The sequence below is a fragment of the Jaculus jaculus genome, chromosome 13 (genome assembly GCF_020740685.1).
Source record: "Jaculus jaculus isolate mJacJac1 chromosome 13, mJacJac1.mat.Y.cur, whole genome shotgun sequence".
Lineage (NCBI taxonomy): Eukaryota > Metazoa > Chordata > Mammalia > Rodentia > Dipodidae > Jaculus > Jaculus jaculus.
Window position 1 is genome coordinate 14677883 of NC_059114.1, and position 23518 is coordinate 14701400.

General features: G+C 43.7%; 1 protein-coding gene across 1 annotated transcript in view; it reads left to right on the forward strand.

Annotated features, from left to right (window-relative positions):
• Window positions 1–23518, forward strand: part of Ankrd13a (ankyrin repeat domain 13A) — a 45296-nt gene that overhangs the window by 6286 nt on the left and 15492 nt on the right. Inside the window, exons 2-6 of the mRNA XM_045132777.1 lie at window positions 12046–12178; window positions 13039–13163; window positions 16077–16122; window positions 20619–20762; window positions 22316–22505. Coding sequence (XP_044988712.1) covers window positions 12046–12178; window positions 13039–13163; window positions 16077–16122; window positions 20619–20762; window positions 22316–22505 — 638 coding nt within the window. The remainder of the gene's footprint in view (window positions 1–12045; window positions 12179–13038; window positions 13164–16076; window positions 16123–20618; window positions 20763–22315; window positions 22506–23518) is intronic.

Below are 23518 nucleotides of genomic sequence, written 5' to 3' on the forward strand. Positions count from 1 at the left end.
ATGAAGTGATTGCCACGTGCTACTTAGAGCCACAAAGCTGAAAGTGGGGCTCAGGTTGTCTGGTCCTGCAGCCTGCCCTCTAAACTTGGCCATTTACTATCTCTGGGTGACAGTAAAGTAAAAAAGGCTTTTGCCCGAGCAAGCAAGTAAGAAAGTATGTGGAAATCTTATTCCCTGACTCTTTTTTTTTTTTTTTTTTTTTTTGCGTGTGTGGTGTTTGTGATGAATGCACATGTATGTATCTGTATGGTGTGTGCAATGTCTGTACATATGTGTTCAGATGCACATGCTCCACCCTCCCCCCGCCCCCACACACATGTGCATGAGAGCCAGAAGAGAATATCAGATATCCTCCTATCGCTCATCCACATCTTTTCTTGAGATGAGGTCTCTCTCAACCTGGAGCTGCATCTGTCAGAGTCCTTCGTCTCCACTGTCCGTGGACTGGGATTACCAGTGGGCATGGCTTTTTGTTTTTGTTTTTGTTTTGTTTGTTTCGGTAGGGTCTTAATCTCGCCCAGGCTGACCTGGCATTCAGTTTCAGGCTGGCCTCAAATTTACAGTGATCCTCCTCACACCCAGCTTTTGACGTGTGTGTGTGTGTGTGTGTGTGTACTGGGTGATTCTGGAGAGTTGAGTTGGCAGTCTCTGGCCTTAGAGGCCCTCATGCTTAAGTGGCAAGGGCTCTTAACTGCTGAGCCATCTTCCTAGCACACCTTGACTTCATTTTTTTTTTTTTGGGTTTTTCAAGGTAGGGTTTCATTCTAGCCCAGGCTGACCTAGAATTCACTATGTAGTCTCAGGGTGGCCTGGAACTTATGGTAATCCTCCTGTCTCTGCCTCCTGAGTGCTGGGATTTAAAGGTGTGTGCCACCAAGCCTGGCAGGGAGTGGAGATTGTTAATTTGGTCCAGCTCATGGCCGAGGAATCCTAGAGGAAAAATTTAAAAGGATCAGCTTTGAACATTAATTTCAGTTAAATTCTCAAAGCCTGTGCTCTCTGAACAAATATCATTAGTTAATAATCCTGAGTCCCAGCATAACTTTACTGAGACTGAGAAATCTCTTGGGAAGAGAGCGACAGCTAATGTGAACCTCCATTGTGTGGGTGTGTGCTGTAGCAGTGAGCTCTTGGTGTTCACTGTGGTTTCAAGCATTGTGTCAGTTAAGGCTCCTTGCTTTTAGAAGAACTATAATTGGGTTTTTTTTTTATTGTTTTCATTTTACAAGTTCAAGAGAAATTAAGCAACTTGTCATATAGTAAAACAGAATATATCCAAAAGGTGAATTTTATAAAGTATATATTTTATAAAGTATATATAATTTTATAAAGTACATATTAACACAGGGTTTTCCCCTGTCTGTGTGGAGACATTGTTCACTTACCATAAATCTACCCATTTTAAGTATTCCAATTCTATCCCCAAGTTGTGCAGTCATCACCACTGTCAGATTCCAGAGCATTTTCATCATGTTAAAAAGAAATGGCCAGGGGTGAGGGGCCTGGAGAGATGGCTTAGCAGTTAAGCACTTGCCTGTGAAGCCTAAGGACCCTGGTCCGAAGCTCGATTCCCCAGGATCCACGTGAGCCAGATGCACAAGGGGCACACGCGTCTGGAGTTCGTTTGCACTGTCTGAAGGCCCTGGCTTGCCCATTCTCTCTCTCTGTCTGCCTGTTTCTCTCTGTCGGTTGCTCTCAAATAAATAAATAAAAAGAAATTTTAAAAAAGAAGCTAGGCTGGAGTGATGGTACAGCAGTTAAGGTGCTTGCCTGCAATGCCTAACAACCCAGGTTCCATACCCAGTGCCCACGTAGAGCTAGAGGCACTAGTGTGCCCATTCTCTTTCCCTAGCTCTCTGTCTCTCTCTGCTTGCAAATAAATAAATAAATAAAAGTAAAAAAAAAAAATAGAAAAGCATGAGCCTGAGTGTCATGGACTACACCTTTAATCCCAGCACTTGGGAGCCCGAGGTATGAGGATGGCTGTGAATTTGAGGCCACTCTGAAACTACAGAATTCTAGATCATTCTGAGCTACAGCAAAGCCCTACCTCAAAAAAACAAAAAACAAAACAAAACAAGACAAAAAAAAAAATAAATGGGAAAGAAAGAAAGGAGGAAAAGAAACACAACACACCTAGCATTTACTTCTCACTTCCCTCTTACCCTTCAGGTCCGGGCAGCTGCCTTTGCGGATTTGTCTAGCTTGGACATTTCTCATAAATAGAATCATATAACATAGTCCTCTGTGTCTGGCTTCTTTCACTTAGCAGTGTTTTTGAGGTCCATCCATGTCTTAGCATTTCTAGTTCTTTGCTCCTTTTTAAGACTGAATAGAGCCGGGCGTGGTGGCGCACATCTTTAATCCCGGCACTCAGGAGGCAGAGGTAGGACGATCACTGTGAGTTCGAGGACATCCTGAGACCACATAGTGAATTCCAGGTCAGCCTGGACTGGAGTGAAACCTTACCTCAAAAAAACAAAACAACAAGAACAACAAAGAGACTGAATAATATTCCATTGTATGTGGATTACCCATTTTTTATTTGCTGGACATTTGGCCAATTCCACCATTTGGTTAGTGTGAATAATGCTTCTGTGTACCTTTCTTTCTAAGTTTTTGCCTGGTGTGTTTGTTTTCATTTCCTGTATATCTTGGAGAGGAATAGGTTGATCATATAACAGAGCCACTCTAGGTTTGCCTTCTTGAGGAAGTTATGTTTTTCAAAGTGGCTGTACTTTTTCTTTAAGTTTATTATTATTATTATTATTATTATTATTATTATTATTGGTTTTTCGAGGCATGGTCTCACTCTAGCCCAGGTTGACCTGGAATTCACTATGGAGTCTCAGTTTGGCCTTGAACTCACAGCAATCCTACCTCTGCCTCCCGAGTGCTGGGATTAAAGGCATGCGCCATCATGCCTGGCTTATTTAAGTTTTTTTTTTTTTTTAATTTACTTTCAAACATAGAGAAAGAGAGAGACAGACAGACAGAGAGAGGGAGAGAATGGGGCACACCACTACAGGTGAACTTCAGATGCATGTACCACTTTGTATATCTGGTTTTACATGGGTACCTGGTAATCAAATCTGGATCATTAAGCTTTGCATACAAACACCTTAACTACTGAGCCACGTCTGTAGCCATCCATCCTATTTTTTTTTTAATTTTGTTTGAGACAGGATCTCACTATGGAGTTCAGGCTAGCCTGCTTACTTGTTTTGTAGCCCAGGCTATCCTTGAGCTCTTGATCCTGCTCATGTTCACCTGGTAGGAATATTTTTCCTAATGACTTATTTTGGCATCCTTATTGAAAATGTACTATCCTAGCAGAGTATGGTGCCACCCACTTGTAGACCCAGCACATGGGAAGTGGGGATGGGAAAATCGTGGACTCAAGGTCATCGTGGGGTACATATATCCCAACTAAAAAGCAACAAAAGAAAATTTTTCTTACCTAACTGTATACTAAGTTGTTCCCTAGTGACCAGATATCTCCTTACCACACTTACCCTACCTTGAAAAACCAAAAAAGAAAGAAAGAAAGAAAGAAAGAAAGAAAGAAAGAAAGAAAGAAAGTTAGTTAGTTAGTTAGTTTTGCTCTAGCCCAGACTGATCTGGAATTCACTATGTAATCTCAGGGTGGCCTTGAACTCACAGCAATCCTCCTAACCTATGTCTCCCAAGTGCTGGGATTAAAGGTGTGCACCACCATGCCCAGCCTGAGAGAGACACACACAGAGAATGAGGATGGGCATACCAGGGCTTCCTGCCATTGCAAATGAACTCCAGACACATGCTCATTGAATGCATCTGCCTTATGTGGGTACTGGGGAACCGAACCCAGGGGATCAGGTTTTGCACGCAAGCACCTTTAACCATTGAGCCATCTCTCCAACCCTCTTTTTTTCTTTTTTTGAGATGGGTTTTCATGGATCCTGACCTAGCATTGAACTTGTTATATAGCCCAGAATGTTGATCCTCCTGCGTCCCCCTCCTGAGTGCTGGAATCCAGGTGTACAGCACCACATCCACTTAGCATAGTGCTGAGACTCGCCCGGCCTGTACTTCCTAGACAAGCATTCTATCCACTGAGCCACATCCTCAGTCCCACGCACTGCCATATTAATATTTTTATTTTATTTATTTATGAGAGAGACAGAGAGAGAGGGAGAGGGAGAAAATGGGCTCACCAGGGCCTCCAGCCACTGCAGACGAACTCCAAATGTGTGTGCCATCTTGTGTATCTGCCTTATGTGGGTACTGGGGGATCAAACCTGAGTCCTTAGGCTTCGTAGGCAAGCACCTTAACCACTAAGCAAATCTCTCCAGTCCTTACTTAGAATCTTTAGCTCTTTAAATAATGCTTCATCATCTTCATAGCATTCAGTTTATTTCCAAGTGTTTTGGTTCTCTGTGTGTGTGTGTGTGTGTGTGTGTGCGCGAGTGTGTATTTTTATTTATTTATTTAGCAGAGAAAGAGAGGGGGAGAGAGAGAGAGAATGGGCACGCCAGGGCCTCCAGCCACTGTAAACGAACTCCAGACGCATGTGCCCCCTTGTGCATCTGGCTTACATGGGTCCTGGAGAATCAAACCTGGTCCTTTGGCTTTGTAGGCAAATGCCTTAACTGCTAAGCCATCCCTCCAGCGCCCCCCCCATTTTTTTTTTTTTTTTTAAATTTTAATTTATTTATTTGAGAGCGGCAGACACAGAGAGAAAGACAGATAGAGGGAGAGAGAGAGAATGGGCGCGCCAGGGCTTCCAGCCTCTGCAAACGAACTCCAGATGCGTGCGCCCCCTTGTGCATCTGGCTAACGTGGGACCTGGGGAACCCAGCCTCGAACCGGGGTCCTTAGGCTTCACAGGCAAGCGCTTAACTGCTAAGCCATCTCTCCAGCCCATCCTTTTTTTTTTTGAGGCAGGGTTTTGCTCTAGCCCAGGATGACCTGGAATTGACTGTGTAGTCTCAGGGTGGCCTTGAACTCACAGCGATCCTCCTATCTCACCTTCAGTACCTTATTGAATGGTGGAGGTGGAAGAGGAGTGCTTGCCTCCTTCCTTAATTTTGCCTCTCGCTGTTACAAGTGTGATACCAGCTGTGGGTTAGGCGCTCTTTGAGAAAGCTCCCTTATATTTCTATAAATATATTATATTTTCTTTCTGTTTGTTTTAAATCATGAAGAAGTCTTTTATCTGTTGACTATGTGGTTTTTGTTTTGTTTTATTGATAAGTATGTTAATTATTGAATGTTAAGCCAATCTTATATTCATAAGGGTGCATCTCATTTGGTTATAGTATACAATAAGTAACTTTTTTTTTTTTTTTTTCCTCCAAGATAGGGTCTCGCTCTAGCCCAGGCTGACAAGGAATTCACTAGTCCCAGGGTGGTCTAAACTCCAGTGATCCCTCTACCTCTGCCTCCTTTGCCCTTTTTTTTCTTTTTTTAAATTTTCTTTTGAGGTAAGGTTTTATTCTAGCCCAGGCTGACCTGGAACTCACTCTTTAGCTCCAGAGACTGGCCTTGAGCTCACAGTGATCCTCCTGCTTCAGCTAGGATTAAAGGAGTGAACTACCATGCCTGGCTACAACTTTCTTTTTTAATTTTTTTTTAAATTTATTTATTTGAGAGCAACAGACACAGAGAGAAAGACAGAGGGAGAGACAGAGAATGGGCGCGCCAGGGCTTCCAGCCTCTGCAAACGAACTCCAGACGCGTGCGCCCCCTTGTGCATCTGGCTAACGTGGGACCTGGGGAACCGAGCCTCGAACCGGGGTCCTTAGGCTTCAGAGGCAAGCGCTTAACCGCTAAGCCATCTCTCCAGCCCTCTTTTTAAATTTTAATTTATTATTTATTATTTTTATTTACTTATTTATTTATTTTTGGTTTATCAAGGTAGGGTCTCACTCTAGCCCATGCTGACCTGGAATTCACTATGAAGTCTCAGGGTGGCCTTGAACTCACAGCAATCCTCCTACCTCTGCCTCCCGAGTGCTGGGATTAAAGGCATGCGCCACCATACCCGGCTTTCTTTTTTTATTTTTAAATATTTTATATATTTATTTGAGAGAGAGAGAGAGAGAGAGACGCAAATAGAGAGAGGGAGAGAGAATGGGTATGTCAGGGCCTCTAGCTACTGCAAATGAACTCCAGACATATGTGTCACCTTGTGCATCTGGCTTATGTGGGTCCTGGAGAATCGAACCTGGGTCCTTAGGCTTCACAGGCAAATTCCTTAACTACTAAGCTATCTCCAGCCCCAGTTCTCTTTCTTTCTCTTTTTTTTTTTTAAGATTTATTTTATTTATTTATTTATTAAAGACTGAGAGAGGGGTGGGAGGGAGAGAGAGAGAGAAAGTGAATAAGAATGGGCATGCCAGGTCCTTTCGCCACTGTAAATGAACTCCAGTCACATGCACCACCATGTCCATCTGGCTTATGTGGGACCTGAAGAATCGAACTTGGGTCCTTTGGCTTCACAGGCAAATGCCTTAACTGCTAAGCCATTTCTTCAGACCCCCAGTTCCTTTTTATATGTAGGTGAATATGTTTGCTGATATAGCATAGAAGGTAATTTTGTTTTGTTATAGACAGATTTGCTATGTATCCGAGGTTGACAAACTATTGGTCCTCTTGTCTTGGCCACTCGAATGCCAGGATTTCAGATGTGCACTTCCATGCCCTGCTGTAGAAGAGTTTTTGTGTCTGTATTCTTAGAGATACTTTCGTAGTTTCCTCACTTATAATCAGGATGATACTGGACAATAAATTGGAAAGTGTCCCTTTCTCTTCTTTTATTTTATTTTATTTTTCCTGAGGTAGGGTATCACTCTAACCCAGGCTGACCTGGAATTCACTATTGAGTCTCAGGGTGGCCTCGAACTCACGGCAATCCTCCTACCTCTGCCTCCCGAGTGCTGGGATTAAAGGTGTGTGCCACCACGCCCAGCTTAAGTATCTTTTAAAAAATATTTTTTTTTTATTTGTTTATTTGAGAGAGAGCAAGCGAGCAGGAGGGCGCACCAGGGCCTCCAGCTACTGCGAATAAACTCCAGATGTGTGCGCCACCTTGTGCATCTGGCTTACATGAGTCCAGGGTAATTGAACCTGAGTTCTTTGGCTTTGCAGGCAAGTACTTTAACCACTAAGTCATCTCTCTAGCCCTCCTTAAATACCTTAATACAATTACACATGAGGCCTTCTGGGCCTGATTTTTTTCTTTTCTTTTCACTATGTAGTCTCAGGGTGAAGCTCCTACTTCTGCCTCTTGAATGCGTGGTGGCACAGGCCAGCCCAGGACTACAGAGGGAATTCCAGATCAGCCTGGGCTGGAGCAAGACCCTACCTCAAAAAAGAAAGAAAGAAAAAAAAAAGGCTTGAGACACACCTAGCTTGAATTTATTTATTTATTTATTTATTTTGTAGGGAGTTTTAATTAATTTATTTTGAGGCAAGCCCAACAGACTGACCTTTTTTTTTTTTTTTTTAAATGTGAGAGATTGAGAGTGTGTGTGAGAGAGAATTGGTACATCAAGGCCTCTAGCCACTGAAATCACAGTAAAGACGCATGTGCACCCTTGTCAGCATGTGTGACCTTGCATGCTTGCTTCACTGTGCATCTGGCTTACATGGGACCTGGAGAGTCAAACATGAGTCCTTAGACTTCACAGACAAGTGTTTTAACTGCTTAGCTGTTATTTTTAGTCCATTTCTCCATCCCAGCAGGGAGTTGTTTTTTTTTAAATTTTTTAAAGTTTTTTGAGGTCGGGTCTCGCTCTGGCCCAGGCTAACGTGGGATTTGCTATGTCGTCTCAGGGTGTCCTTGAACTCATGGTGATCCTCGTACCTTTGTCTACCAAGTGCTGGGGTTAAAGGTGTGTGCCACCATGCCTGGCTGGTAAGGAGTTTTTTTTAATGTCTTTATTTGTTATAAACTTATTTAGACCATTCCTATTTATTCTTAAATCAGTTTTGCTGATTTGTGTCTGTCTAGCAGTTTATATTTTTCATCTGTTATTAAATACTGCCTGCTCTTCCATTCTTTTTTGTTTGTTTGTTTGTTTGTTTTTATTTATTTGAGAGCAACAGACAGAGAGAGAAAGAGGGAGATAGAGAGAGAGAATGGGCGTGCCAGGGCTTCCAGCCACTGCAAACGAACTTCAGATGCGTGTGCCCCCTTGTACATCTGGCTAATGTGGGTCCTGGGGAATTGAGCCTCGAACCAGGGTCCTTAGGCTTCATAGGCAAGCGCTTAACTGCTAAGCCATCTCTCCAGCCCCCATTCTTGATTTTAGTAATGTAAGTCTCCTTTTCTTGGCCAATCTACCCACTCGTCACATTATCAAAGAACTTCAGCTCCTTGGGTTTTCTCTAGTATTTTTCTGCTCTTCATTTCCCTGCTAATCTTTATGTATCCATTGTTTAAAATCACACTCTCACCATTATATATTATGGGATGTCATTCTGCCTTTCTCATTTCAAGTGAGAGACAGTAAGCTGAGGAGTTATGTCAGACTTACCTAATGGGGTGCTCTATGTATGTTTTCTCTCTTCAAAATAGAAAAAAATTTGGGCTGGAGGGATGGCTTAGCTATTAAGGCAGTTGCCTGCAAAGCCAAAGGACCCAGGTTTGATTCCCTAGGGCCCACATTAGCCAGATGCACAAGGGGTCACATGCATCTGGAGTTCATTTTCAGTAGCTGGAGGCCCTGGCTTGCCCATTCTCTCTCTCTCCCTCCCTCTTTCTCTGTCAAATAAATAAATAAGTAAATAAAACTATTTTTAAAAAAACAAAATAGAAAAAAGTTAACAACTGAATGTATTTGGCTTTTGTTTCTACATCATATCTAAGAAATGCCCAGGAGTTTGAGTTAATCCTTAGTCTAAGTTGCTACTTTTCTTCTGGAGTGTGATTTCTGTTAACGTTTCTACTTTTATATGATAAATATTGTTAAGCACCTTCTGTGGCAGGCAGTGTGCTAACCCTGCACCTTTCATTCAGGTTTAGTTTAAATACTTGGTTTATGTAATAGAGGTGTAGGAAGATAATGAGTGTGCTAAGTCTTTCTTTCCTGCTAAGCTTCAGCTGTGTTCAGAGTTCCTAAGTGCGTGGTCCTGTTATTTTTAAGACAATGATTTAGGTCTGGTGAGATGGTTTAACAGTTAAGGCACTTGTCTGCAAAGCCTAATGGCCTGAGTTTGATTCCCCAGTACTCACATAAATCCAGATGCACAAGGTGGCACACGCATCTGGAGTTTGTTTGCAATGGGTAGAGAGGCCCTGGCGTGCCCATTCTGTCTCTTAGCTGCTTCTTTTTCTGTCTTTTTCTCTCAAATAAATAAAAGATTAAAAAAGGAAATGATTTAATGTATGTAGAGAGTAGGCTGACAGGCTAGGCAGTAAAATACTTGGACCCTACTTTTTGTAGTTTTCAATCTCTTCATTGCAGTGGACAAACTATACCCTTGGAAAAAGTTGAGGAGCCATGGAAAGCTGAGTAGTCCATGTATTGGAAGATACGATGGCACAGTGGTCTGTCTTCCCTTGTCCAGGGTTTCTCCTTCCTTCCTTCCTTCCTTCCTTCCTTCCTTCCTTCCTTCCTTCCTTCCTTCCTTCCTTCCTTCCTTCCTTCCTTCCTTCCTTCCTTCCTTCCTTCCTTCCTTCCTTTTAGTTTTTCGAGGCAGGGTCTCACTCTAGCTCAGGCTGACCTGGAATTCACTATGGAGTCTCAGGGTGGCCTCCAACTCCTCACGGCGATCCTCCTACCTCTGCCTCCTGAGTGCTGGGATTGAAGGCGTGCACCACCACACCTGGCTGCTGCTGCTGCTTCTTTTTTTTTTTTTTTTTAAGTTTTTGTTTATTTACTAGAGATAGAGGGAGAGAGAGTGAGTGAGAACTAGGTCCTCTAGCCACTGCAGACAAACTCCAGACACATGTACCATCATGTGCACCTGGCTTATGTGGGACCTGGAGAATTGAACCTGAGTCCTTAGGCTTTACAGCCAAGCACATTAACTGCTCAGCCATCTCCCCAGCCCCAGGGTTTCACTTTCTAATGTTCGTTACCCATGGTCAACCACAATATGAAAATATTTCACGGGAAACCCCAGAAAGAATTTATTTGTTTCCAATCGTATGCTGTTCTGGGTATGGTGATGACATCTCACACACCCACCTGGCCTGCCTGTAGTGTGAAATACGCCTTTGTCCAGCAACCCCTGCAGTACGTGCCGCCTGCCTCTAACGCACATCGCAGCCACGCTAACTAATCCTCCGCCGTCTCTGTGCTCAAACACCCCTTATTTTACTTAATGACCCAAAGCATACTGATATTGGCAATTCAGATATGCTGGGGGAAGCTCTTAAGTGCTTCCTTTCAGTGCAAAGATGAAAATGCTTGATGTTATCACACGCATGTATGTGTAAGAGAAAGCATCACGTATGTGTAGGATTCAGAACTGCTTCTCCTGGGCCTGTTGGCACAGAGCCCCCATGAATAAGGGGGGTACCCTACTTTAGCACTTGGGATTAGCCCAGGAAGCCTCGTGTTCAGCTAGCACAGTGTTTTCGACCACTTCTGCTATTCCTGGATGACAGCTCCTACCTTCATTGCATAGTAGCTGTGATAACGGCTTTAGCAGAGCTGGGAGGGCGGCCGCCTTGCTGCAGGGCTGTTGCTCTTTACTCAGCACCTCAGTTCTACCTCAGCACCCATTGTAAGAGACTGTATTCACTGTCTAAACCACTTGCGTCAGCAGTCAAGAAGTGCTATTGCCTTTTAAAAGGCTCTGCGTTCTAAAAGTCCTGCATTCATTGTGTCCATGGGAGAACTTTCAGAACTGTGTTTTTCAGGCAGGGCTCAGACTTAGACTCACACCAGAGAACCTGCTGCTTGACTCTGGAGACCCCAAAGCAGTGCAAAAGAAGGGTCCAGATAGCAGAATAGGAATGAAGAGATGAGCCCAAGTGTAGCACTGGCAACATACTCTCTAGGAGACAGATGGAGATGACGTGTGTATGCTCGCATTTCTATGCACATGTGTCTACATACGTGTCCGGCAGGTCACACTCCAGGTCAGCAAGCATGCAGATGCTGCTGGATGCCATACGCTTCTTACGGCATAGCCGTGATGGGTGTTCAGTGACAATCCAGATAAAGGATGTAATTTCATTTTAACTCGAGTTATCATCTACACTTTCAGTTTTGACTAAAGGCCTATGCTTCCTGTTCTACACTGAGTGCAGCTGTGTGTTTGAGATTCCTGCTCAGTTAGTGTGCAGGGCCATCACCTCATGAAAGCCCATAGTCCTTTTAGACTTCATTTGAATGGTCTTTAGAGTCTCTGGTTGTGTTGGGTGATATGAGGCCCAGAGTCATGTTTAGTAGGTACTTGATAGAAAAAAAGAGTTCCTCATTTATACAATAACTTAATTATAAAAAAGGAACTCAGGGCCGGGTGTGGTGGCACATGCCTTTAACCCCAGCACTTGGGAGGAAGAGGTAGGAGGATTGCTATGAATTTGAGGTCACCCTGAGACTACATAGTGAATTCCAGGTCAGCTTGGGCTAGAGTAAGGCCCTATCTCAAAAAAAAAAAAAAAGAAAAGAAAAGAAAAAGAAAAAGGAATTCAGTAACTATCATCTTCATTTAAAGTCCCCAAATTTGGGCTGGAGAGATGGTTTAGTGGTTAAGGCATTTGCCTGCAAAGCCTAGACCCAGGTTCAGTTCCCCAGAACCCACATAAAACCAGATACACATGGTGGTCCATACATCTGGAGTTTGTTTGCAATGGCTAGAGGCCCTGGTGTGTCCTTTCTGTCTCACTCACTCTCCCTCTCTTTCTCTGTGTCAAATAAACAAAATATTTAAAGTCCCTAAATTCATATTATCACTGTGCTGTCATGCAAGTTTACCTTTTTACATGTTACTATGACGTGTAATTGCTGTTTTCTATTTTTAATCTTTATGCAGCTCTTAGGTGCATTTCATGTTCTTGTCTAATCTATCCAGTTATATCAATGCCAGTGTTTGCTTCACAGAATGTGGAAGCTCTGGATCCCCGAGGTCGGACGTTATTGCACCTTGCAGTTTCTTTGGGACATTTGGAATCTGCTCGAGTCTTGCTCCGACATAAAGCAGACGTGACCAAAGAAAACCGCCAGGGATGGACAGGCAAGTGCACTTGGAACACAGAGCCACCATTTAAAAAACTAGTCTCAGTGGCAATTTTCCTCTTGAGTCAGCTACAACCCTCTTGGGACAGGAGCAGGGACAAGGAGATGGGAGCCAGGATGCTGGTCTGGCTGGTCTGAATCTTGGTTGAAGGTGATTCCTCTTTGATAAATGACCATTATAAACAGCTGGGCGTAGTGGCACATACCTTTAATCCAAGCACTTGGGAGGCAGAGGTAGGAAGATTGTCAAGAGTTTTAGGCTACCCTGAGACTACATAGTAAATTCCAGGTCAGCCTGAGCTAAAGTGAGACCCTGCCTAAAAAAAAAGATCCTTATGGAAACCTACCATATGTGAGTATAGATCCTAGGAGGTTGGTGGGAACCCTCTGAGGCAGGCCTTGCTAGAAACAGCCTCTTCTGGTGAAGCCCCAGCATGTCCAACATGTCACTGTTTTGCAAGCTGTCTTACTGCAAGTCATAGTAATTTTGTGTTGGCTGAGCAAGGCTACTCCTAAGTGCAAGTCCTCCCGGCCAGAGCTACATGCAACCACAGTTAAAGCCAGCTCTCTAGAAACAGTCAGGGCTTTAGAACAAGAGGTGAGAACAGGAAGGAGCAGGGGAGGGCAGAAGAGCGTTGTCACTGCCCTAAATATGTCCTCCGTTTTCTTTTACTCACTGACGAATGAGCCGTCACAAGTCATGGTGACACCTAATCAACTCAGATTTCAGCCTCTTCCTCTTTGAAGCAAATATGGGTCTTTGATCTGTGTATGCATGCACATATTCATATTGGCTCTGGAACTTATTAGAAAGTATGAGAATGCTTGGTGATTAAATTTTGCCCTTTTGTTTTCCAGTTTTACACGAAGCTGTGAGCACTGGCGACCCCGAGATGGTGCACACGGTTCTTCAGCACCGAGACTACCACAACACTTCCATGGCCCTCGAAGGCGTTCCTGAGCTCCTACACAAAATTCTGGAGGTATTCATAAGGCTAATCATGTCATAATTTGAGCTAAATGCTGCCAAGTAGCTAGAAACACAGCTTGGCAGCCTTGTGTGCCTTCTCTGAAAGTTTCAAATAGTCCTTGCCTGTCTATCTTGTTGAAATGTGGGGCTTCTCATAAATTGTGTTTCTAGGTCATAATTCTTGTGTAGTGCTGTATTAAATTTTTACCTTTTTTTTTTTTTCTCTTTTTTTTCAAGGCAGGGTCTCACTCTAGCCAGGCTACATAGTCTCAGGGTGGCCTCGAACTTATGGTGGTCCTCCTACCTCTGCCTCCCAAGTGCTGGGATTAAAGGCGTGTGCCACCACAGTTGGTCAGTGCGATATGAAAATTATAGTTTAAGGACAGTGGACCTTGTGTCAATTACCTTTTTGTTGCTGAGACAAAATACCATATGAGAAGCAACTTAGGGAAGGAAAGAGTTTATTTTGACTTACAGTTCTAGAGGGTAGAGACCATCATGGCAGGAGGAGTGTGGCAGTAGCAGAAAGCCAGTGTCACATTGTCCCATCCTTTCATTAAAAATTACCTTTATGAGGCTGACGGGATGGCTCAGTGTATGTAAGAGTGCTTCCCAAAAACTGAGCACGAGGGGCCCGGTACCATGTAAACAGCGGAGTACAGCCACACAGGTCTGTGACCCCAGTGCTCTGGGATCAGAGAGAGAGAGTCAATGGGGTTCACCAAAACGGCAAGCTGCAGAGTCAGGGACAGACTCCATCTCAAGGAACCATGCAGAGAGATGATTGATGGATGGGAACCTGACCTCCTTCCCTGGCCTCTGCATGCATGCACACAGGCAAGGCACATGCATTCTGTTGTCAGTGTTTATCCTCAACTCAGACATAGAAATGGAGTTTCCCCAGACATCTCCTAAGATAACTGCCTAAGTTTTTGTGTTTGTTTTTTGAGGTAGGGTCTCGTTGTAGCCCAGGCTGACCTGGAATTCACTATGTAGTCTTAGGTTGGCCTCGAACTCACAGTGATCCTCTGACCTCTGCCTCCCAAGTACTGGGATTAAAGGCGTGCGCCACCACTCCCGGCTGAGGGAAGGTTTTGCTGTAGCCCCAGCTGACCTGGAAATGGACTCTGGCCCCGAACTCACAGCTATCCTCCTACGTTGGCCTCCCAAGTGCTGGGATTAAAGGTGTGTGCTACCATGCCCCCACTTTTTAAAAATTATTTTGTTCATTATTTATTTATTTGAGAGCAACAGACACAGAGTGAAAGGCAGATTGAGAGAAAAGAGTGAATGGGCATGTCAGGGTCTCCAGCCACCGCAAACGAACTCCAGACGCGTGCGCCCCCTTGTGCATCTGGCTAATGTGGGTCCTGGGGAATCGAGCCTCGAATCGGAGTTCTTAGGCTTCATAGGCAAGCGCTTAACCACTAAGCCATCTCTCCAGCACCCCCCTTTTTTTAAGCAGCCTTGATTTATAGAAATGGGCTGTATTGATTTATATTCCGTCTTCAGGTTCTAGACAACTCATGACTAACTTGTGTATTTAATGGTACCAGAAGCTTTGAGGCTATTGTTGATGTTGTCTTTCAACAAACAACATCTCCTGAGAACAAACATTAGCCTTTCTTACCACTTAGCCATTGCAGGCTACCTGAGCCAGGTACTGGAAACCAGGCTGGCTTCCCTGCAGGGTGGATTCCTGCCCTTCCTTGGGCTTCTGTAGTAGCCAATGCCAAGCCTTAGGATGAGCGAACAAGGCACCTACAGTCTATGGCATTTATCTTCTTGGATCGTAGCTTGACTTTCTTTTTTAAAAAATATTTTTATTTTATTTATTTGCAAGGAGAGAGAGGGAACGAGGGAGGATGGGCGATGAACTCTACATGGATGCATCTGGCTTTACATGGGTACTGAGGAATTGAACCCAGCTTGTTAGGACTTGAAGGCAAGAGCTGTACCAGCTGAGTCATCTCTCCAGCCTATAACTTGGCTTTCTTCAGTCACTCCTTAAGAGCTTCTGTAAGAAATTGAAGGGAGGGCTTGGCATGGTGGTACATGTCTTGAATCCTAACACTCCAGAGGCAGAGGTAGGAGGATCACTGTGAGTACAAGGTGACCTTGAGACTACATCATAGTGAATTCCAGGTCAGCCTGGGCTAGAGTGAGACCCTACCTCAAAATAAATAAATGAAGGAAGGAAGGAAGAAAGAAAAATAAAGCAATTGATGGGAGGTAAGACATTTTAGAAGTTAAGAGGAAATTGGGGGACAAGCTGTTAACTAGAAGAAAAAAATCCACTTCACAGGGAAGTGGGGTCTGGCCTTCTTTTGAGTTTTATCCAGCAGTCCAATAGAGTAATAAAGATAAAACACTTGCCACACACCAAGCCTTTCACAGTCATTTCCCCAAAGAAGAGACAGAGCCAGTTCCTTCGCTTTGCTCTGGCTAGCTCATTACCAGATAGTGTAGTGTGTAATAAACGTTAAGGACCTGACTGAATCACCCAAACAAGGTTTGTCTTGTATTTTCTTCTAGCCATGTCACTTTCTGTTAACTTTCTTTCTTTTTTTGGTTTCTCGAGTTATGGTCTCACTCTAGTCCAGGCTGACCTGGAATTGACTATGTAGTCTTAGGGTGGCCTTGAACTCACGGCGATCCTCCTACCTCTGCCTCCTGAGTGCTAGGATTAAAGGCGTGCGCCACCACGTCCGGCTTTCTGTTAACATTCTTAACTGTTTAGATAAATAAATATTCTCAGGCTGAAGTAATGGATCAAACAAAATAAGCATTTATTTTAGTGGGTTTGTATCATGTTTCTTTCTGCTTTCTCTGTTCTCCCTTTTTTTTTTTTTTAAAGCCACATTAACCCTTGCTATGCTGTGTTAATAGTGTCAGAAGTCATCTATTTTAAACTTTTGTCCTTCAGGCTCCAGATTTCTATGTGCAGATGAAATGGGAATTCACCAGCTGGGGTAAGCTTGTAATTTTTCTCTATTTACTTAGCCTGTTCAGAGGTTTATTTTCCCTTTGTTAAAACTGTGTGTGTGTGTGTGTGTGTGTGTTTAAAAAAATCTAGACCTAGGAAATACATAGGAAAGAATAAAGAAAACACTAATACTCACTCCTACTTTGTTTCTCTTCCTGTCTTCCCCTCCCCCAAGCAATGGACTTTGTTCCTAAACATATAAAAACGGTATTCAGATAGTTTTGTCTCCTTCTCTCATGGCTTGTGTCTAACACTGACCCATCTTACTCGTTTTTGTTTAATTTAATTTGGGCCTTGTGCTCTCTGTGTAGCCCATGCTGGCCTCAAGTTCCCCTCGGCCCTCCTGCCTCGACCTCCCGTGCTGGCATTGTGGGGTGCACCGCCAGGCTCAGCGCTGCTCCTACAGCCGCCACCTCCTTCGCCCCTGTTCGTTCTTTTGAAGTTTGGACTTGAGTTCATGGGCTCAAGTGATCTTGCCTCAGCACACTACCATACCCAGCTGTCTTGTCAGATTTTAAAATGCCACTTTGTTTATGTTTAATATTGTATTTGTTATTTGTTTGCAAGCAGAGAGAGGAGGAGGGAAGGAAGGAAAAAGAAAGAGAGTGAGTGTGTATGGGCGTGCCAGGGCCTTTTGCCACGGTAAACGAACTTCAAATGCATGTGCCACTTGTGCATCTGGCTGTATGTGGGTACTTAGGGTTTGAACCCAGGCTATCAAGCTTTGTAAGCAAGTGCCTTTAATCACTAGCCATCTCTTCAGCCCTAAAATGCCACTTTGTTTTTGCTTCTTTTTTTTTTTTTATTTTTTATTTATTTTATTTGAGAGCGACAGACACAGAGAGAAAGACAGATAGAGGGAGAGAGAGAGAATGGGTGCACCAGGGCTTCCAGCCTCTGCAAACGAACTCCAGACACGTGCGCCCCCTTGTGCATCTGGCTAACGTGGGACCTGGGGAACCGAGCCTCGAACCGGGGTCCGTAGGCTTCACAGGCAAGCGCTTAACCGCTAAGCCATCTCTCCAGCCCTGTTTTTGCTTCTTTTAAAAAAAATTTTTTTTTGAGGTAGGGTCTCTTGCTCAGGCTGACCTGGAATTCACTATGGAGTCTCAGGGTAGCCTCAAACTCACTACAGTCCTCCTGCCTCTGCCTCCTGAGTGCTGGGATTAAAGGTGTGTGCCACCACGCCTGGCTTTAAAATATATATATATATATATATTTATTTATTTTTATTTGAGAGAGACAAAGTGAAAGAGGCAAGGGATGTGTGTGTGTGGGGGGGGTGGAGAATGGGCACACCAGGGCCTCCAGAAGTTGAAAACAAACTCCAGATACGTGCGCCACCTTGTGCATCTGGCTTACATGGGTCCTGGGGAATCAAACTTTGGTCCTTTGGCTTTGTAGGCAAGCACCTTAACTGCTAAGCCACCTCTCCAGCCCTGTTTTTGTTTTTAAATTTTTTCTTTGCTGGGCGTGGTGGCTCACTCCTTTAATCCCAGCACTTGGGAGGCAGAGGTAGGAGGATTGCTGTGAGTTCAAAGCCACCCTGAGAGTACATAGTGAATTCCAGGTCAGCCTGGGCTTGACTGAAGCCCTACCTTGGCCCTACCCCCCTCCAAATTTCGCATTTACTTATTTATTTGAGAGACAGAGTGTGAGAGAGAGCTAGAGAATGGCTGCACCAGTGCCTCCAGTTGCACATACCACCTTGTGCAGCTGGCTTACGTGGCTACTGGGGAATCGAACCTGGGTCCTTAGGCTTCGCAGGGAAGCACCTTAACCACTAAGCCATCACTCCAGCCCTCCCCCCACCCTTTTTTTGAGGTAGTGTCTTACTCTAACCCAGGCTAATCTAATTCACTCTGTAGTCCCAGTCTGGTCTTGAACTCACAGAGTTCTTCTTACCTCTATCTCCTGAGTGCTGGGATTAAAGGCATGCACCACCACACCTGGCTAAATTGCTAAAATTTTAGTAACTAGACATACTATAAGTTACTCATTGTCTTATGTGATTTGCCTTGATTCTTTCAAACTTATAGAAAATACTGAAATAGCTTTTAATTAAAAAATATTTTATTTATATCTATTTATTTGACAGAGAAAGAGGGAGGGGGAGAGAGAGAGATAGAGGGAATGAATGGGCGTGCCAGGGCCTCCAGCCACTGCAAACGAACTGCAGATGAGCATGCCCCCTTGTGCATCTGCCTAACGTGAGTCCTGGGGAATTGAACCTCGGTTCTTTGGCTTTGCAGACAAATGCCTTAACCACTAAGCCATCCCTCCAGACCACTTATACATTTTTTATAAAATGAATGTATTTCTCAAAATATTCTGTAAGGCAATTGATAGTGTATTTTCTTAGGTGTTCTTTTATCTCTTGTTGCTGCATTAACAGTCATTCCCAACTCTTGAGAATTTTAGTCACTTTCATCTCCAGACTTCTCTTCCTAGCAAGAAATTTTATTTATAAAGACACAATTTTGAAGTAAAGCACTTTAAAAGAAGAGAACTTCAAATTGCTCTGAGAAGCTAAGTTTTTCAAATGCAGAATAGTCTGTCTAATTTCAGGTTTTGTTAAAAAGAGGCATATTTTAGGGCTGGAGGGATGGCTTAGCAGTTAAGACATTTGCCTGCAAAGCCAAAGGACCCTGGTTTGATTCTCCAGGACCCACGTTAGCCAGATACACAAGGGGGCGCATGCATCTGGAGTTTGTTTGCAGGGGCTGGAGGCACACCCATTCTCTCTCTCCCTTTCTCTGTAAAATCAGTGAAATATTTAAAAAGAGCTATATTTTAGACACTTTGTATATTTGAAGGATGGATGTAATCTGCAAGGTCATAGTTGTGTGGAACAGCAGTGCATGTGAATGAAAAAGGCCAGATAGACTTACCCAGTGGCCCTATGGGGTCAAATCAGCAGGGGTCACTTAGGAATTGAGAATACTCTTGGGACAAATGGAACAGAAGGGCCATTATTATTTATTTAAACTTATTTAATTATTTTTTGGTTTTTTTTTTTTCCTTCTTTCCTTCTTTTTTTTTTTTTTTTTTTTTTTTTTTTGAGGTAGGGTCTCACTCTAGCTCAGGTTGACCTGGAATTCACTATGTAGTCTCAGGGTTGCCTCAAACTCATGACGATCCTCCTACCTCTGCCTCCCAAGTGCTGGGGTTAAAGGCATCCACCACCATGCCCAGCTCTATTTACATATTTTTTGATGCTGTGACTTGAGCCCAGGGCCTTCTGCATGCTAAGCAAGTGCTGTACGTCTGAGATATATCACCCACACCCCTGTTTTGTTTTGTTTTGTTTTGTTTTGTTTTGTTTTGTTTTGTTTTGTTTTGTTTTGTTTTGTTTTTGAGGTAAGGTCTCGCTCTTGCCCAGGCTGACTTGGAATTTACTATGTGTGGCTTCTAGCCACTGCAAACAAACTCCAGACACATGCACCACCATGTGCATCTGGCTTACGTGGGACCTGGAGAATTGAACCTGGGTCCTTAAGCTTTGCAGGCAAGCGCATTAACCACTAAGCCATCTCTCCAGCCCATCTCCAAACCTTTTTTTTTTGTTTGTTTGGGGCACAGTCTTTCAAGGTTGCCAGGCTGGCTTTCAAACCTGATATCCTCCTGCCGTAGCCTCTTGAGTGCTGTCACTACAGGCACACACTGCCACCCATGTGTTCCATCTTCATTTTTATTTATTCACTTTTGGCTTTTTGAGGTAGGATCTTGCCCTATTCCAGGCTGACCTGGAATTCACTATGTCATCTTAGGTAGCCTCGAACTCACAGCAATCACCTACCACTGCCTTCCCAGTGCTGGGATTAAAGGTGTGCACCACCATGCCCAGCTCCCATCTTTTCTTAAAAAAGAAATATTTTTTTTTTTACTTTATTTACTACAGAGAGGAAGAGAGACAGAGAAAGATAATGGGTATATCAATGCATCTAGCCACTGCAAATGAATTCCAGACACATGTGCCACCTTGTTCATATGGCTTATGTGGGTACTGGGGTATCAAACCTGGGTCCTTAGGCATCACAGGCAAGCGCCTTAACTACTAAGCCATTTTTCCAGCCCCCATCTTTATTTTTTTAATTTTTTTGTTCATTTTTATTTATTTGAGAATGACAGACAGAGAGAAAGAGGCAGAGAGAGAGAGAGAATCGGTGCACCAGGGCCTCCAGCCATTGCAAACAAGTTCCAGATGTGTGCGTCCCCTTGTGCATCTGGCTAACGTGGGTTCTGGGGAATCGAGCCTCAAACCGGGGTCCTTAGGCTTCACAGGCAAGCGCTTAACTGCTAAGCCATCTCTCCAGGCCCCCATCTTTATTTTTTAGGGGTGACTTCCTATATAATAAGTAGAGCCAAGAAGTCTGTTGTAACTCATTAGTCATATTCTAAAGTCAGAATCCTGAATTCCTGGCCTGGATGTTCTCTTTGGGCCTTCCATTTTTCTCAATAGTCTATATTTTTCTCCTCCAGTGCCTTTAGTTTCTAGAATATGCCCAAATGATGTCTGTCGCATTTGGAAAAGTGGTGCCAAACTGCGTGTCGATATCACATTGCTGGGATTTGAAAATATGAGTTGGATCAGAGGGAGACGCAGCTTCATATTTAAGGGAGAAGGTAAGTGATTTCATTGGAGTAATCACTGTTGGAGTTAAATGACAATCCCCCCCCCCTTTTTTTTTGAGGTAGGGTCTCCTGTAGCATAGGCTGCTGACCTGGAACTCACTCTGCCATCCAGGCTGGCCTTGAGCTCACAGGGCTCTTCCTACCTTTGTCTCCTGTATGCTGGGATTGAAGGCATGAGCCATCATGCTTGGCTTATTGCAATTAAAATTTTAACCATCAAAATGCATTTTAGGGATAGACAGATAGCTCAGTGATTAAGGCACTTACCTGCTAATCTTAATGACCCATGTTAGATTCCACAGTAGCCACATAAAGTTAGATGCACAAAGTGTCGCATACATCTGGAGTCTGCAGTAGTTGGAGGCCCTGGAGCACTCATTCTCTCTGTTCCTCTTCTGTCTCTCTCTGCTTGCAAATAAATAAATTAAAATTAAGATTAAACAAATGGATGCACTGCAGCCAGACATGGTGGCACATGCCTTTCATCTCAGTGAGTTTGAGGCCACCCTGAGACCACATAGTGGATTCCAGGTCAGCCTGGGAATGAGTGAGACCCTACTTCAAAAAATAAAATAAATGCATTACAATTATATTCCTTATCAGTTTAATACTCTGGGGCTTTTTGTTATTAATTATTTAGCACTCTCTCTCTCTCATTTGGGGGATTGGCTAGTTCCCGTGTACGTGTTGTCTGCTATCTGGCAGGGTGGCCTTTGTCACATGTGGAATAGCTGAGCCTTCTGTCTGCTCTCTCCATATGCCTCCTTAGTCAGGCACAGTCCTCCTTTGGTCATCCATTGTGGTATACTGGATGATAATTCATTTTGTAAAGGTCAGAGATGAGATGTACTGCCAATAAAGATGGAAAGTTCTTTTAAAATTTTCTATCACAGGACTAGGGAGATGCCTTAGCAGGTAAGGTGCTTGCCTGCAAAACCTAAGGACCCAGGTTTGATTTCCTAATACCCACATAAGCCAGATGCACAAGGTGGTGCATGCATCTGGAGTTTGTTTTCAGTTTTTGGAGGCCCTGATATACCCATTTTCTTTCTCTTTCTCTCTTACTACTGGGTGTGGTGGCACACTCCTTTAATCCCAGCACTTGGGAGGCAGAGGTAGGATTGCTGTGAGTTCCAGGCCAGCCCAAGTATACAGAGTGAATTCCAGGTCAGCTGGGGCTAAAGTGAGACCTTACCTCAAAAAAAAAAAAAAAAAATCTCCATTTCTGGAGCAATATGATATTCTAGGCCCTTTAAATTGTAGAAGGCCGGCTAGTTACTCCTGTGCAAGAAGGTAGGTAGTCCATAACCAGTGTCCCTGGGGCCAGGACCTGTCTCAGACATAGAGCACTTCTGAGCATGTGCAAGGCCCAGGGTTCAATCCCTAGTCCCACCACGCTGACACAGCAAAGCTCAGTGCGTTTTCGCTACTATCGAATAGCATGTAGAGGAATTGCGAGCGGTCGCATTGCCAGTTGAGACTTCCGTGCCAGGCGTCCTCTCTGTATCGATTGCCCTTTGTTATACTTCTGCTTCTGTTAACAGACAACTGGGCAGAGTTGATGGAAGTGAACCATGATGACAGAGTGGTCACCACCGAACACTTTGATCTTTCCCAAGAAATGGAGCGCCTCAGTCTGGACTTGATGAAGCCCAAAAGCAGGGAAGTTGAGAGGCGGCTCACAAGTCCAGTCATCAACACCAGCCTTGATACTAAAAATATTGCTTTTGAAAGGTACGAACATAAAGCCCACATTGTAATGTCCAGGTCCTGTTCTTCCACCTTTAGCAGCATGCATGTGTTAATTGCACATTATGAATGGATTGGTTTTTCCCCCCAATATGGCATAATAAAACTAGTGGGATTTAAGATTCATCTCTCCAATAACCTTAGCTGATGCTGTACGTTGCATACCGTTTTTATAGCATACTGTCTTAAGTCTTGTCTCCATATGCTTTTATGGGCCCTTAGTGGACTTACTTGGATTTCTGCTTTGATATTTTTGGTTACACTATGCTCCCTCATCCCCAAACTACAGAACTTTGTTTCTAGAAGCTAGAATTGACTAGAATTGAATTCAGTTGTAGTAAAATTAGTCAAATTTATATTTACTATACAGTATAATATAGTTCTTTTTCCACCTGTGAGGCCCTGTATTCAGAGCAGTAGTCTGAAGAGCTCTGTTCCAGATCCCGAGAGGAAAGTTCCCCAGATTGCTTTGTGAATACACTTGAAGAAACTGTCACATGTCTCTACCATGGAAGAAACTGGAGTGAGGGAGTCCAGAGAGCCCTAGTGTTTGTCTAGGATGTCACATCCAGCTCTGTAGGTTGAATCAGTGTCACCAAACCAAGCTCATGTGGATACTGTTCCTAGATTTAGGCACTCTTCTCTCCTTGAATATGATAACTGGCTTCTAAATTTTATTTCCTTGTTTCCAATACAAAATTAGTAAAAAAAAAAAAAAAAAAAAGAGATGTTTAGTCAAACTTAAAACTTTTAAAATAAGTGTCCTTTTCTTCTAATTTAAGTCAAGCTGTGCAGTAAAGAAAAGCCAGAATGTGTAGCCCGTGTCATGTCCAGGGGCTGCTTCTGCTCTGGCAGGAGCAGTGGCATCCTGGAACCAGGGAAGTCCTCTCACTTGCCTTCTCATACCAGCCTTGCCACTTGAGAGTTACTGTCCCTGAGGGAGAGTGAGATTTTGGGATTGCCTGTGGCTTTACCTGGAAGGGTCTTAGACAGTTCCC